Source organism: Phocoena sinus, chromosome 13 (genome assembly GCF_008692025.1).
Source record: "Phocoena sinus isolate mPhoSin1 chromosome 13, mPhoSin1.pri, whole genome shotgun sequence".
NCBI lineage: Eukaryota > Metazoa > Chordata > Mammalia > Artiodactyla > Phocoenidae > Phocoena > Phocoena sinus.
Genome location: NC_045775.1, coordinates 39,290,207 through 39,306,518, shown reverse-complemented (window position 1 = coordinate 39,306,518; position 16,312 = coordinate 39,290,207). Strand labels below are relative to the sequence as shown.

Sequence of the window (16,312 nt, the reverse complement as noted above, 5' to 3'; positions counted from 1 at the left end):
CACTTGGCTCATAGAGGCTACAACAGCAGTCAAAGCTTTGAGTTCAAGTCTGATACCATTTCCTTGACCCTGGGATGTCTAACCAGGCCCTTAACCATCGGCACCAGCCAGAGTGTGTTTGGTTGCCTGTCACAGAAGGCTTAGGCAGGAAAAGAAATTTATGGGCTCATGTAACTGGAAGTCCAAGGGTAGGTCAGGCAGCCTGCAGTTTGGACAGCTCATTAGGGTTTTCAGGATACTCGGACAGCCTTCTGCAGTGTCAGCTTCGTCTAAGGCTCGCTCCTCATGGCCACAGGTGGCCGCCAACCACTCCTGGGGCCACCTCCTGCTCCCTCCACACCCAGGGCAGCTCTTAAAGGTGAGAAGCATTTAGGGACTTCCCTGGTGGTCCAGTGGTAAAGAATCTGCCTTCCAGTGCAGGGGACATGGGTTCGATCCCTGGTCGGGGAACTAAGATCCCACACACCACAGGGCAACTAAGCCCGTGGGCCTGAACTAGAGAGACAGAGAGAAAAAAACCTGCATGCCACAACTAGAGAGGGAGAAGCCCGTGCCCTGCAACGAAAGATCCCTCGTGCCTCAATGAACATCCCACGTGCTGCAACTAAGACCCAATGCAGCCAAAAATAAATAAAATAAATAAGTATTTTTTTGAAAAGTGAGATGCATTTTACCCAGAAACTATCAGAGAAACTCTCCTCCCATCTGATTGGCCTGAATGGGGTCACATGGCCATTCCTGAGGAAGTCTCTGTAGCCGTGAAAATGCCCTGCACTGATTGGCTTAGGCCTATCCATCCTTGAGCCAATCGTGGTAAGGGACTGGATTTTCCTGATTGGCCTAGACTAATGGAGCCCACCCCTGGCAGTTGGGTCAGTTCTCCAAGGGGCCTGGCCGCTACACTTTAGGTTGGGGGGTGGGGTGATTGTTGTTAAGGAGACAGCTGCAATGTCCACAACAAGGGTGTTAGGTCACTTGAAATTTAAACCAACAAATCATCATGATGTATATTTTAAATATCTTACAGTTTTATATGTCAACTGTAACTCAATAAAGCTGAAAAATTTTTTTTAAAGAAATTAAATCAAAATATTTGAAATTGGGCAGATTCCAGCCAGTAGTGCCATCAGGGATACAGCATAATATTGTTTCTTAAAGGAAGGGCTTTAGCCCATTCACATTAGAATCATCAGGGGACATTTGTTAAAATGTAGATTCCTGGGTCCCTCTAAATAAGCCTCTGGAGTGGGACCTGCCTTGGAATCTGCATTTTAATCATGCATCCCAGTTGCTTGGATCAACTCTGGTTTACACCTGCTGTCCTGGGGTAATTATTTGCTCTCAAAAGTATCCCAGATTGGATTATAAATTATATTTCCCCTCCACCAAGTTGATACTGCGGAGCCAGTGGGAAAAAGTCCCCAAGGTGATGAGCTCAGGCTTCCCATCTGGCGCCGTGGAAAGGGCTTCAGGGTCAGCTCAGCCACTCACAAATGGTAACTCAGCCGAGTATCTTCAGTTCCTTTGGCCCACGTCCTTGCCTGCATTGTTGGGGTTGATGATGCGTCCCTCTCAGGGTGGTTGGAGGGACTGGATGAGGGGACATGCGTCCAGTGTCCAGCACAGAGGCTGCCACCCAGGGCCCGATTCAGACCAGTGCTGGTCTCTCCATCTCACTTCCAGGCTCTCGGAGCTGAACTCCGGAGGCCCTGTCACCGGGGCCTCATTTGCGAAGGCGGCACCAGACAGGCTGTGGGAATGAGCTTCACAGCTTTTGTCAAAGTGGCATAATAAAGCCCCCAAGTGTCTGCTCTTTGCAAACTGGGATGGCAGATCAATTGTGGCATAAACAAAATTGAGGCTTGGTGCGAACCCGGGGACAGATGACGCCCGCCTCCGCAGGGTGTGAGTGGGGGAAAGGGGGATTTTCGGGGTGGCAGGGTTTGCCTTTTCTCTGGCTGAAGCTTCAAGGCCCCTCTCCAGAGCCAGCCTGGCTCCCCAGAGCTTAGGGGACTGTTCTTCCACCCTGGGAAGCATCTGGCTAGGCAGCAGCACCGGGCACGGACCCTACTGTCCCCAGCAAGAGGTCCGGCCTCGGCGTTGATGGGGCAGGAGGGTAGACTGTGCCCCCTCCGCCCTGCCTCTGGAGCTGAGCCGACATGGGTCTGTAGGAAAGCAAAGGGAAGTGAAGTGGGCACAGGAGCCAGACCTCAGGAATCTGGGCAGTGAGAGGGACACTTGTGTTGGGTGCCCTCTGTGCTGGACAGAGAACCTCCTGACCTGCCTGTCCCCTTCATTCTGGGCAGAGAGTGCCACAGCCAGCCAAGCACTTGGCATCATTTTGGGCCTGGAGTCACAGCCATGAGGACACCTCAGGACAGGTCTGGCCCAGCCCCTGCATGGGGGCAGCAGGGTAAAGCTGTGCCCTGGCCCAGGGCTGAGCCACTGGCAGCAGAGGGGTGGGGAGCCGTGCAAAACCTCTAAGAAGGCAGCCCGGATCCTCTGTGCGGGTGTCTGCCTGGTTTTCCACCACAGCCCTGAGCGCAGCCCGAGGCCTGCCAAACCAGGTCTTCAGTAAGTGTTTGCTGGAAAAAGGAATGAGCGGGTGGATGACGGTGCGCCAGGTGCGTATCTGGTGGTGCTGTTGTGTAGAGGCCCTGGCAAAGGCCACAGCCCTGTGGGGAAGGAGAAGCGTGGGTGGAAAAATAAGTCTCATTCTGGGTTCTGTCATCCAGGGGAGAGGCAGATCCTCAGCAAGAAACCCAGACTCTAAAGGGGGTGCTGGGGTAGAAGCCAGGAGTCCAATCATGGAGGGGTTTGGAGGAATCTGAAGATGCTCCTTGAGAGTGGAGATGGCTTTTGACTCGGGGGTAGGTCAGGCAGGGGCAGTCCTGTCAGGAGCCCAGCGGGCAGATGAGTGCCCTGCCTGGGGGCAACCGGCTGGACTGTGGGCCAGAAGCAGCGGTCCCTTCTGTGCCTCAGGGTTGAGTCTGGTTTGAATTGCCCCGCTGTCTTAACTGTGCCACGGGAAGGGGGATGAGTCCACCTTGGTGAAGACATTAAGGGGGGAGCAGTGCCCCCCCTCCCCAGCAACAGTCAGTGGAGAGTGGACTCTTGGGGACAGGAGTTGTGACTGAGGGTCAGCCACCCTGCCCACGTGAAAGTGCTCTCCCAGCTGCCAGCCCTCTTGTTTTTCTAAGAGGCATGGAGGCCCTGCAGTGCCCTCAGAAGACAGTCTAGGGTGGCAGAGAGAAGGTGGATGTTAGACACCAGCCAACCTGGGTTTCAGGCTCAGCCCCACCATTTCTGGGCTGTGCGGCCATGGCAACTACTTAGCCCCTTGACCCGAGGTCTCCTCATCTGCTAAACAGGGGTGTGCCTCCCTCACAGGTTGTAGAGATGGAGCGAAACGAGACCTGCAGGGCTGGCACTGTGAGTGGCGGGCCTTTGGAACCAGTTTATTGAATGGGCTGGCACGGGAAATGGCTTTGTCTTCATCTATGGTTTTGAAGAATTCTCCTTTGGATTCCTTAACAATGTCTTGGATAGATGCTAGAGTTTTCCAAATAATATTTTTTTAAGTATTACCAGTTTTAAAATTGAGACCCATTCTCAGATGTCCAACCCCATCTAAATCCCATCTTCAAATTCACTTCTAATCAAAGCTCAGCCTCTCCCTCCAGCTCTGGCCTGGCCCCCGGCTCAGGGACCTGCAGTGTGGGAGGGGTCATCTGTTTGTTTCCTCTTGGTCTTACATCACTGGTGCCACTATCATCCTTTCTTAGCTTTTGCTGGTGGCATCACAATGCCCACGGCTAGGACAGACATACCCTTCCGTGGAGCCCATATGGGTCTTTGGAGATTCCCCCCTAGTACAGGGACCGCTGCCCTGCACCTTTCCCTGAGTGGGTGGTGCTTCCTGTGACTACATCACATGCTGTCCCCTGCCCTCCGCCCCTCAGGCACCCTTGATCCAGCAGGCAGCCCTCCCGGGCAGCGTCTCTTCAGATGTGGCTGCCGTCTGCAGGGTCTGCTTGACCCGTGTCACTCTCCCCCATCCTTGGTGCAAGGTGCCCTGGGAGTACAGACTGCTCCCACTGATGCCCTCTTCCTGTCCCTGCCTGTGTGGGCTGCTCCGGTCAGCCTCTGACCCAGAGAACTATCCAGTACAGCGTCAGACTCCAGGAGACACCTCTGGTTCTCCCGAAACCCTCACCATGCTCCACTCCAGTGCTCCTGGGTAAGCTTTCAAGTGTCTGCAGCTCAGCCGGCATCCACTGGGAAATGAGCTGCCAGGCTGCCCTTGCTGCAGCCTGACGTTCTCTTCACCATCACCACCACCACCATCTCTAGACCTGCGGGTGCCACAGCACCCCTCCTACTTCAGGACCGTCTCCCATTATCCCTGGATAATTTCTAACCTTTCTGTACAGCCTGGAATTGGGTAGTAGGGGTTAGTAGTCACCAGACCCATTTTGCTATTTTAATCGATATGACATAGATGTATCTAAAACTTCTCTTTAGAATGAGGGCTGACATATTACACGTCACTCTTAGCTTTAAGACTTTAGCTGAAAATTCTCAAAAATAGGAAAATCCCATTCAGTATCCTCTTAGGCATAGTATTAATATTCCAGGCTCAGGATTTTTCATTTCTTTAGGAATTTAGCCAAGCGATCCCCCTACGAGAGGTGTTGTTTTCCCTTCGTGAGTAGCAGCAGTGCTGTGTATGATGGTCTAAGCACCAGGCTAGAAGCCAGGACACATGTATGGCATCTGTCCCCCACAAGCTGTAGGTCATGTCCCCTCTGCCCCTTCTCCCTCACCTATGCAGCAAGGGGCAGACCAGAATTAAGTTCACAGTTCTAACAGTCTAGGCATTTTGAAGTTTTTATCATGACAGTACAAAAAAATCATAAAACGTACAATTTGAAAGTTATTATACGACAAACACCCATGTAACCACCACCCAGATCAACAGAAGATTTCCAGCACCCCAGAGTCCCCCTGCGTCCCCTTCCAGTCACCACACCCTGCCATCCCCAGAGGAAACCCCAATTCTGACTTTTATCAAAATTACTTCCTCGATTTCCCTTATAATTTTGCCAGCCAAGTATGCATCCCTAAAAAGACACTGTAGCTTGGTTTTGCCTGGTTTTGAATTTTATGCAAATGGAATACTTCTTTTGTGTCCAGTTTCTTTTGTTTAACATTCTTTTTGTGAGATTCATTCATGGTGTTGCAAGTAGCAGTGGTTTGTGCTTTTTCCTTGCTGTATAGTATTTCCTTGTATGAACAGACCATGAATTAGGCTGTTGGACACTTGGGTCATCAACCTAGGACTTTCTGTAAACACACACACACAAATACAAACACTCCCACTCCACGTATAGTCATATCGATTCAGAGCTGATTTCTTCATGAATTCAAGAACTTGAGTTTGGCTTTAAAGTGCAGCAAAATGCCTCTATTGAGTCCCTGGTTACACTGCTAGTTTGGCATTTTTCACACTCTTACGGCCAAATTCTGAATCTAAGGACATAATCCATCTTCCTCAACAGAGGTATCATGATAAGGTTTTCTCCTCACTTGAGTCATTAAGCATAAGATGAAGACAAGGTCAGGCAATTGGGCATTTCCTCCAAGGAATCTAGAAAATGATTAGCATACAAGTTTAAGGGATCATTCTGAAAAAAACTTTCTCTGGCCTTTTTAGGGAAATGGTAAGCCACACCTTTCCCAGAGCTGGCGCCACCCCACTTAACAGTGCACAGGTAGACCTCCTGACGTCGGGCATGCATTAAACAGGGATGCCCCTGAACTTCTGCTACAGAGGTGTTGACAGGAGCTATTGTGCCACTCAGACAGATGATGCATTTTCTGCTCAGACTCCAGGCAGCAGTGGGCCTGCATGCTAAGGGATTACATCCCCTCCCATAACCAGAGGCAGGCACCATGGGTCCCAGAAGGACATCACAACCGGCAGCTGGCTGAGAGCTCAGGCTGGAGGGGCAGAGCTGCACTGCCCTGGATGACGGGGGCCGAGCATCCTGGCGGGAAGCCAAGCCTTCTGCAGAGATCAGTTGATAAAGAAGCTCCCTTAAAGACTGTGCTTTGAACGAATGGGTAAATTAAGACTTAACTACAAGAGTCAGAGCACTGAGCAGCTGCCCTGGCACAGAGCAGACCTCTCAGGATAAAAGCCACTCCAGACACCCAGCAGCACAGGACCCAGCGGGCCCAAAACCTTTCCCTTGGCTACAAGTGTGAGCAAGGGTGATGGTGGTCCTTGGGTGAGAAGGAGCTGATGTCCAATGGCAGAGCCACGCTTACTCTCTGAAGGTTGTGGACTCATTCTCAAACAATCCATTTGTCAGTTTCATAAACCCCTTTTCAGAGGCCATCAAATATAGCTACCTGGACTGAACACACCCTACCCGGTCCCCAGCAATCCCATAAAATGAAGCCTTTATGGAAGTCTGTCCTAACAAGGCCCTGGTGTGCCACTGGTACATTAAAAAAACAATTTGAGGGATGGGAGAACAGGTGACACTTGTTCAGTTTGTGGGCATCACAGTAGTTTGCATCTGTGCAGTGGCTTCTGTTTTGTGTTTCCTGATGGGTCCCTCCTAGTGACCATCTTGCCTCACCCGTATTGATTTATAGATCCCCCACCCCAGACGAGGGGCCATGTCTCCTCCATCAGTTTAGGGGTTGCCCAGATTAGGAACCATATCTAGTGCCACCAAGGGAGAGAAATGTCTAAATACCACCTGAGCGATGCCACTCAGCATAGGAGCCATGTCAGCACCTGCAAGTGCCTGCCCCGCACAGGGTGGGGACCAGCCGCTCAGCCAGGACCTCGCTGATCCCCGCTCTGGTCTCCACAGGTTTCGGCATGACCACCCCCGCAACGGTGGGCGGGAAGGCCTTCCTTATCGCCTACGGGCTGTTCGGCTGTGCCGGCACCATCCTGTTCTTCAACCTCTTCCTGGAGCGCATCATCTCGCTGCTGGCCTTCATCATGCGCGCCTGCCGGGAGCGCCAGCTGCGCCGCAGCGGCCTGCTGCCCGCCACCTTCCGCCGCGGCTCGGCGCTCTCGGAAGCCGACTGCCTGGCGGGCTGGAAGCCCTCGGTGTACCACGTGCTGCTGATCCTGGGTCTGTTCGCCGTGCTGCTGTCTTGCTGCGCCTCGGCCATGTACACCAGCGTGGAGGGCTGGGACTACGTGGACTCGCTCTACTTCTGCTTCGTCACCTTCAGCACCATCGGCTTCGGGGACCTGGTGAGCAGCCAGCACGCCGCCTACCGGAACCAGGGGCTCTACCGCCTGGGCAACTTCCTCTTCATCCTGCTCGGCGTGTGCTGCATCTACTCGCTCTTCAACGTCATCTCCATCCTCATCAAGCAGGTGCTCAACTGGATGCTGCGCAAGCTGAGCTGCCGCTGCTGCACGCGCTGCTGCCCGGCGCCCGGCGCGCCCCTGGCCCGGCGCAACGCCATCACCCCGGGCTCCCGGCTGCGCCGCCGCCTGGCCGCGCTCGGCGCCGACCCCGCGGCCCGCGACAGCGACGCAGAGGGCCGCCGCCTGTCGGGCGAGCTCATCTCCATGCGCGACCTCACGGCCTCCAACAAGGTGTCGCTGGCGCTGCTGCAGAAGCAGCTGTCCGAAACGGCCAACGGCTACCCGCGCAGCGTGTGCGTCAACACGCGCCAGAACGGCTTCTCGGGCGGCGTGGGCGCGCTGGGCATCATGAACAACCGCCTGGCCGAGACCAGCGCCTCCAGGTAGACGCGTGCCTCGCCGCGCCACGGACCCTCACCAGGCCGGGGTGCAGCCGGGCGGCGTTTGCTTTCCTTCTCTCAGACGCTGGCGCTTTCTTAACCTTTATCCAATAAAATGAAACCAAAAAAAAAAAAAATTTTTTTTTTTAAAGAAATACTATTTGGCCAGGCCTGATGTTACCAAGGGCAGGTTTTGGGGGAGCCTGTTTTCCTTATGGGCTCCCTCTTGGAGAACTGTGGTCCCCAGCAGATTCTCCTCCAGGGAGAGAAAAAGTGGCACCCCAGACCCTCGCCCGGTGCACACGGCAGTGAGAAGAGTGCCACCCCTGGGTTTTGCAGACTGGCACTAAACCCCATCTCGATGCACGTAAGCAGCTGGCAACCCCAAAGCATATGGTGCAACTTTTCATGGCTCTGAATTACCTCCGCAGCATTTAGAATCCTGGCCCAGCCCAGCAGCTTCCTTCTGGTCGTCAGAAGTGATATAGTCACAGTTATGACAGGTGGGGATGGGGAGCGCCATATGTTGCCTCCTGATGTATATATATAGTACAGCCGCTACACACAGAGAATGGCGTAGCATTATGCAATGCGATGAAACATAGCACCAACTTGCGGACTGTGGCATTTCCCAGAGATCTGGGAATTGCAGTGGTAAGGGGCTTAGCAGGCCTTTCTCAGCCTGGAGTTAGTCCACTTAGCACAGCGCACAGGGCAACTCCTTTTAAAGAGGGAAAGCCTGGAGTGGCCTGCAGGGCCGGGAGCACTCAGGCTGCAGGAGCCCAGCTCTGCTTCAGCTGGCTGATCTCTGAGGCTCAGGGCACATCTCTGAATCCCCTCAACGCTCCTTCCTTTCACCAGCATCATCCACAGGAATGCTTTTCGTTATTAACCAGGAATGTCTGAGTCTTCTCAGACAAGATTTTTCTTTGTTGGTGTGGATTTCTTCTTATCTTTTTTTCCCTTTTAGAGAGCCCGAGGGTGCAGAGCGCAGTACCCCCTCCAGCTGCCCCTCCTCTGCATCAGGGCTCTGCCAGCCACACTGGTGGGCACCAGGGCCTGCAGCACCAGGAACCAAAGCAGTCATCCTGCAAGTGTCAGAGAATTTGACTCCAGAGCCATGTGTTCGGGACACATCCCATTCTGCACCCTGGTTGGCCCCCACTAATATTCAAGGGAATGTGTTTTTTCCACACACACAGTCTGTACTGGAGGTGGAGGAAGGCAGGAGGGAGAGAGCTGGTGGACGGAAGCAATTTTAGGATTAAAGTTTTGCCCTGGATGATCCTCAAGGTGAAGGACAGTTTCTCCCAGACTCACCCTCTACCTCCTAGGAGGTCACTGACCTGGAGGAAGGCCAGATACCCAGCCTTCATTGAAGAGATGGGGGTCTTGGACTGTAAAGGAACAGTACTCTTTTGGCCCATTTTTTCTCATCCAAAAAGATGACGATCCCAAGGACAAATACCAGAGTTTAGTCAGACACAGTATGACCCACCAATATATATACAGCTTCTGACAGGAAGTCTTAGGAAAGCACCAGGACATCTCACACCGTCTGCCTGAGAGGCATCAAAAATCCGTAAAATCTCCCTCCCTGGCAGTGAAGGAAACATATGTGCCTAGAACACTCAAACACAAACACACACACACACACACACACACACACACACATACACACACAGCATTAAGAGTCACACTTGAATGTCAGCCTCCCCTCACCCCTTCCAGTTCATGGCAGGAAGGAAAAAACAAGTTAAGATCTGAGTAACTCTCCAGCTACTTTGGGTAATTTCTTTTTTCGGGGGGTGAGGGATAATTTCTCATTTGGATTGGGATTGGTTTTTAAACACAGACTGTAGGCTGGGGGTGAAGCCAGTGAGGAGGAGCTGGCCAGGACAGAAGTCAGTCTTGCCAATTCCTGAAGGGTAGGCTTCCAGAGAGCCACGATTCCAGGATGCACTGTGACGTCAGCCAGGCCAGCTCCACGAGCCTCCCCAACACTGCCACCCTTCCCCCATCTGAGCAATGGCTGTGGTCACACTGTGCTCAGAGAGGCACGCATTGTTTAGGGCAGAGTCCTCTAACAGGACCTAGAAATAAAGTATCAGGTTTATCCCTTTAAAAGAAGGAAAGATGAAAAGGCATCCAGTTAGAGGTGTCACCTAGGCAACAGGAAATAATTTGGGGATCTGAGCTATCCAGAGGGGAAAGGAGACATCCCCATGACAGAGACGTCTAGACCATGAGGACTTAATAGCAGGCAACTCAGAGAAAGTGAGCCCCAGGAAGAGAACGGGAGGCTTAAGACACAGTCACCATGGCTCCTTGAGCTAGACAGGCCAAAAAGGCATCCGGGCAATCTGCTGACCAGCACACAGGACTGCAAAGAATCCCATCCCCACAGGCGGGAACAGGACGTGCCTCCGGAGAAGGCAGGCTCATAACCTTCTCTGGCAGTCTTCTGTCACCACTGCTTCCTGAAGTCTATTCTGCGTTGCTCACGCCGCCGCCTTAGCTGTTTTCACTCCTTTTCCTATGCTTTGGCTTTGGAAGGAGGCAACTGCAGGCAGCTTGAGCACGCTGCTGAAGGAATCGAAAACATGGTTCAGGGGAGCTAGGAAAGGGACCCTTCCTGCTCAGCAACCTCCCAGAGAAACGCCAGTCCTCTAGTGTACAATGGTAGCCCAGGACTCAGTGGTATGCACGTATTTTTGTCCGTGTTCCCCTGGTTACCCACTACTGCCGCCCTTTTCAATCATCATTGTCCTTTACCTCAGGCCAAAGGGCTCAGTCCCCCAGATGCCAGGGGCTGCTGGGAAAAGCCGGGCTCCCAAGGTCAGGGGGTTTGTTGGAGCCTAGACCCATGCCTAAAGGGCTTGTTTGACATCCTGCTTGTGGGCGAGCATAGAGAACCAGACCTGCTTGACAAGCTGGGATGGGGTCCTCCCATCGTTTCAGGATTATAGACAACGATACGGACCCCTTTCTTTGGTGCAGATTCTTCTGAACCTCAGGCTAAGAAAGGGCTCCTTCCTCTTAGATGCTGTGGCCTCTCCCACCACGCAGGGGTCTCCAGTCCGACTCACAGCTGGTAGCTCGCTGTAATCACAACGTCCCCAGGCTCCACGAGTTGCTTCCTAACCTGAGGCCCACACTCACCCCTCTTGTGCTGGGGCTCTGGGGCTCCCGTAAAGGCAGCATGGGCTCTTGTCGCTTGGCTGTGGCCACACAGAGGCCAGGATCTTAGACTGCAGCCAGGCCTTCTCAGAGCTGAGCAGGCAGGGAAGGAGCCGCCCTTGGTGCCCTTGCTCTCTAAGAAGGCCAGGTGGTCAGGGCCCTGTGTCCTCTGACTGAAGCCAGCACCTCCGGGCCTGGCGAAGGAGTCGGAAGCCTCAGGCAGCCGCAGGCCTTCAGCTTGTGGAAGATGCCACGAAGTCCTGGGCTTTGCCAGGAGTGTCACACATCATGCACACACATGCGTGTACACACACACACGTCAGCCTTATAAAGAGCTACTAGCCCCTTTCCCCACGGAAAAGAAGTCCTGGTCTGGGCCACTTTAAGGAGAAAGCTTTTGCATTTTTAACTCCCTGGAGATCTGCAGGGGCCTGGAAAATTCCTCCCTGTCTTGGGGGAGTTTCATGGACACTTTGCATGTATCTGTGTTTTACACAGACGCCAGCGACCAAACCCAAGCCAAACCCTGGAAAACAGCTGCTGAATGTACACAGGCTCCTCCGCCTCTCGGACAGGCCTCCTAGCAGATCCCTCTTCCTGCGCCCTGGGTGAGGGGCGCCTGAGCCCTCCTGGCCACGGCAGCCCACAGAGGCGGAGACCACAGGAGCCGTGGGCCAGGTGGCTCCACCTTACTGTAACTTTTTACATTCTTCACAAACAAAAAGCACAATTCCACACGCACACTGTCTGGAAAGCACATTCAGACAGACGGCTTGAGGCACTTCTGAGTCCAGAAGACGCGCTGGCTGGGGCCCGTTTTTTTGTTGGAACAGTTGTTATAAAATGTGCTGGTTGGTGCCACCGAAGGCTCCACTCTGGGGCGGGGGATGGTTGCTGACACCACCCCTGACCCCCAGGACGGGCTCATCGGCATGGACTCAGGGCCCGGACTCTCGTCCCTGGAGCAGCTCTGACACCTGCAGGTACCAAACCCAGCCGGTCTCATTGCTGAAGCGGTGATGTTTCTGCACCGACCTGGCCCAAGACCCCCTTCCCCTTTCTGTCAGCCTCCCCCCACCTCCTCCCTAGGGAAGCTTCCTCCCTTGCTTTATAAATCATTTTCTATGCTACCCATTCTCTCAGGAGGGGGTTAGAGCATGCGGGGCAAGCCTGCAGGGTTTCTTAGACAATACATTTATTTTTCCGAGCAGCACTCCAAGAGAGGGCTTGAGGGGTGTTTAAATTAACGATGAATAAAATGCAGCCTGCCACCCCTTTGAGCTGTTTGCTTTTCGTCTGTCAAAGCCGCCTGCCTCCCCATCTCCCTAATCACACCTCCTCTGAGGGCGGGGGGTGGGCCCAAGAGACGTCAGCTCAGAGGATGAGGATGGGGCCAGGGTGGCAGCGTCCCAGGGGAGTTACTTTACAAAACAACAGTGAAATCCATCTGAGCTAAGGGCACCAATGGACCTTGCAGGCAGCCTGGCCAGACTGGACCAAGGCAGATTCTGATGGCCAGGGCTGGAAAGAAGGTAGGGGCATGAGGAACCCAGCACTGGGGGAAATGACCCCAACTGTGGCTGTGGTTTCCAAGCCTGGCTGTGAACTAGGTTCTCTGAAGGGAGCTTTGAAAGATATTGATGGCCTGGCCCCGCTCCCACTCCCCAATTCTGATTTCAATTTCAATGAGGGGAGCAGGCAGGCAACGGAAATTTTTGGCAGCTGCCCAGGTGATTCTAAAGGGCAACCAGGGGGACTTCCCTGGCGGTCCAGTGGTTAAGACTCTGCATTTACACTGCAGGGGACATGGGTTTGATCCCTGGTCGGGGAACTAAGATCCCGCATGCCTTGCGGCACAGCCAAAATAATAATAAATTAATTAATTAAAGGGCAACCAGGTTCTGAAACGTATACTCTAAACACAGAGCACTCACATTGTGGTATGGAAAGGGCACGCATCCAGAAGCTAGGAGGTCTGGATTCTAGCTCCGCATCTGGCAGTCGGCTTAATCAGATCCTCAGTTTCCCCACCTCTAAAAGGGGAGAATGATCTCATCCCCCCCCCCCCCCGCACCTCACCATCACCTCGCAGGAGGCTGGGAACTCCAAAAAGCATAAATGCTCCACAAATACAGTATCACTGTTATAGAGGCGTTTCATGATAAGAGACCAGGCAGCCCCTATTGCTTCTGCAAGGGGTCCTTTCTGTGGTGCCAGCTGCGGGAGAAGGCTGCAGCCAGATGATCGCTTCTGCCTACGATGCCTTTGCAACCCTCTCCTTTTTGGCACCTCTTTAATCACTATCGCCAAACTCCACTGAGACTTCCTCTCTCCTCCACAGCCCCCTCCCCAGGTCATCTTTTTCCTTCAGTTTGCCCTAGAGATGAGAAGTAATTGACAGGTCACTCAAGTGCAGGCCCTGCCCGCCTCAATCTGCAAAATCACCCTCTGGCTCCCCCCAGCCCCAAAGATTTCATACAGCTGCAGTGATACACAGTGTACTATTTTGCATTCTGGTCTTTTGGTTTGGTTTTGTTTCAGTGCTGGTCAAAGCTATCAAATTGATTTCCTGATCTGCCTAGGAATTATACCCAGCAGTTTGAAAAACTCTAGCCTGTGGTGTTTCTGGAAAGAGGCCTTTCTCTTACCCTGCTTCCAGCTGAGACCCACAAGCTAGCCGTGCCAGTGGACAGGCCTGGGCTCTGCTCACCCATCAGTCTTCCTCTCTCTTTGGGTCTCATGCCCCAGCTGTGTAATCAGTTCAGGTGGGTGTTTTAGCTGCATGAAGTGGTCCTTACCTTCCTTTCAAGCTCTAAGGCCTATGATTCCTATGACATTTTAGATCCCCAGCCAGCCATCCTGGATGGATTGCCAACCCTCTCCCTTTTATGGTCAGTTGCTCAGTTACCTTTCTGTTCTCCTGATGAGAAGATAAGAAAAAAAACCCTTACATTTACTTGGACAAGAGATTTGCATATTTTTTCTCACTTAATCTCCTACCAACCTTAGGAATTTGGTACTTCCCCTTCATTTTGTCCTGGGTCAGAGGGGATAAGTAATTTGTTTAGTTTGGGGCCAGGACGCCCCTGCCATGTTAGGGGCTGGAGAGACAAAGTGAGAAGGACAGTACGGCCCTTACTCCAGGCTTGTGGGAAGCTGACAGTGGACAGGGCCCCTCAGTTCTGCAGGATGAGTACTCCACATCCGCAGGCAGTCTGGGCCGCCAGGGGCACCCACAGAGAGGCAGCCAGCCCACCCGGCAGTCAGGGGAGGCTCTCAGAGGCAGGCTGTCCAAGCTGAGCCCGAGACGGGCCACGGTGAGCCAGCTGCAGCGGGGCACAGGTGTCCCCGGCAGAAGGAGCCCTATGTGAGAAGACAGAGAGGGGAACTGTGTGCACTCCTGTGGGCCTGGAGCCTGCACAGTGCTTCCTTGACTGGAAGAAGTGGAGTCCCGGCAAAGAAAACTACTTTCAAGGCCCCTTCCTACTCCATTCTGAGAGAAATGTTCCCAGAAGGGATGTTGGTGGAATCGCTGAAGAAAGGTTTAACCATAAGGCAACGAACGCCCGGTGATGAGAGCTCACCTCTGCCTCTCTGGCTTCTGCCTATCTGGCCAATTGTGAGCAGATCTCCTCCCCTCCCTAGGGTTCCTTTTCCATGTCAGCAACCTGAGGGGCTGGCCTCTCAGCTCTGTAACTCTGAGGTCTGGGAGGAGACATGTGAGAGTGCCACAGGGATTCTCATCAAGAACCACCGTTAGCTAACCTCAGCCATGTGCCCAACCCAGCTTCAACAATTTGTCCCTGTTCTTCTTTGCCTGTGGACTGGGCTGAGCAGGACCGACCCTCTGGATGCAGGAGGGAAGGAACTGTGCCCCCTGAGGGCTGGCCAGCTTCCTGCTGAAAGCTGCGGCTCCAGCACACCCACAACCCTGTAAGAACCTCCGCCAGCGCCGGGTCCTGGTTCTCATTTGTACCGTTCTCTACAGCTGTGCTGTCCGATGCGGTGGCTGCCAGCCACGCACAGTTCTTTAATTTTAAATGAATTTAAATTAAGTGGAATTAAAAATTCACCTCTGCAGCTACATCAACCACACTTCAAGTGCTCAGGAACCACATGTGGCTCATGGCTACCATACTGGCCACCGCACAGACGCAGAATAGTTCTTTCACTGCAGCGAGGTCTGTGCTGCGGTGCTGCTCTAGGGGAGCTCTGCAATCAGAAAGCTTGAACCCCATGGGGGCTCTGCGGCCGGGGCTGGCGGAAGTGGAAGTGGAAGCTCTTCCCCAACCACCAGGCCCCATTGTGGTCTCCTCCGCCTCCAAGTGGCCTCTTCTCCGTTGTCCCTAGGGAAAGCCCTCCTGCTGCTGTTCACCGTGGGGCGCCCACCCCTCCCCCACCCCTGGGTTACCCCTTGAGGCCTCCTTTAGGACTTTATACCACTGTGGGTGACATCCACATTGGTAAAATGGGAGCCTCTCCCATCACAGCCCCCATACATGTTGGGGCTATGGGTAGATTTCTTCGGGATGCGTGTCCTCACACATGAGAGCCCTTGGTCCAAATACATATGTGTATGCACGGGCACACAAACTTTTCTATTAAAAGCCTAGTTCCAGGAATTGCTGCAAGACATGAAGCCAAACTTCACAGAGCTGTTCCCTTTGATCTGAACATTCACTGAGGAATGTTCTGGCAGAGAGGGAACAAAAAAGGAGTGCTTGCTCGATTCTGCAGATGGAGGAAAACGAGGCCCAGCAAGGAGAAGCTCACACAGCAATTCACTAGCCAATCTCCAGCAGAAGCCAGATGGCCTTTCTGCTTGGCCCACAGCTCTGTCCAGCCCATTTGCCTGGTCTTGAGTTCATTCATTCAACAAACACATATGAGCGCCTATTGCGTGTATGCTTTGTGCTAAGCCCTAGAGCAGTTATAGTCAATAAGACATGAATCCCGCCCACTGTGGTCGAGGAGCTATGGCATGGTGGTGGGTGACCACAGAAGGAGGTACAGCCAGGGCTTGGGATTGAGCCCCACGCCCAGCACTGGGTGGCTCTGTACTTCACCCCAGCTCTAGTCCTGTGGCTCCCCGTTCCTCATCTACTTTCCACCTGGCAAAGAATAAGATACATTCTTCATTTATCAAAATTTCAGCAGCCAGTTAACACCAGAGTTTAGAGACCTCTTCTACCCACACCCCATCCTTTCTGCTCCTCCACCTAAAATTGCTCCAGGTTCTTAAAGACCCTCTCACACCCAGGTCGCAGTACTACTCAGTTGCACTCAGTAGGCACAAACCATGATTGTGGGGCATGTTCGTAGTTGGAATCATAGCTGTCTGCAGGTA

At 53.2% G+C, this 16,312-nt stretch overlaps 1 protein-coding gene across 1 annotated transcript in view; it reads left to right on the top strand.

Annotated features, from left to right (window-relative positions):
- KCNK12 (potassium two pore domain channel subfamily K member 12) overlaps positions 1 to 12,242 on the top strand; it is a 56,897-nt gene extending 44,655 nt beyond the window's left edge. Inside the window, exon 2 of the mRNA XM_032653502.1 lies at positions 6,891 to 12,242. Coding sequence (XP_032509393.1) covers positions 6,891 to 7,792 — 902 coding nt within the window. The 3' untranslated portion in view covers positions 7,793 to 12,242. The remainder of the gene's footprint in view (positions 1 to 6,890) is intronic.
- Positions 12,243 to 16,312: the final 4,070 nt, after the last annotated feature.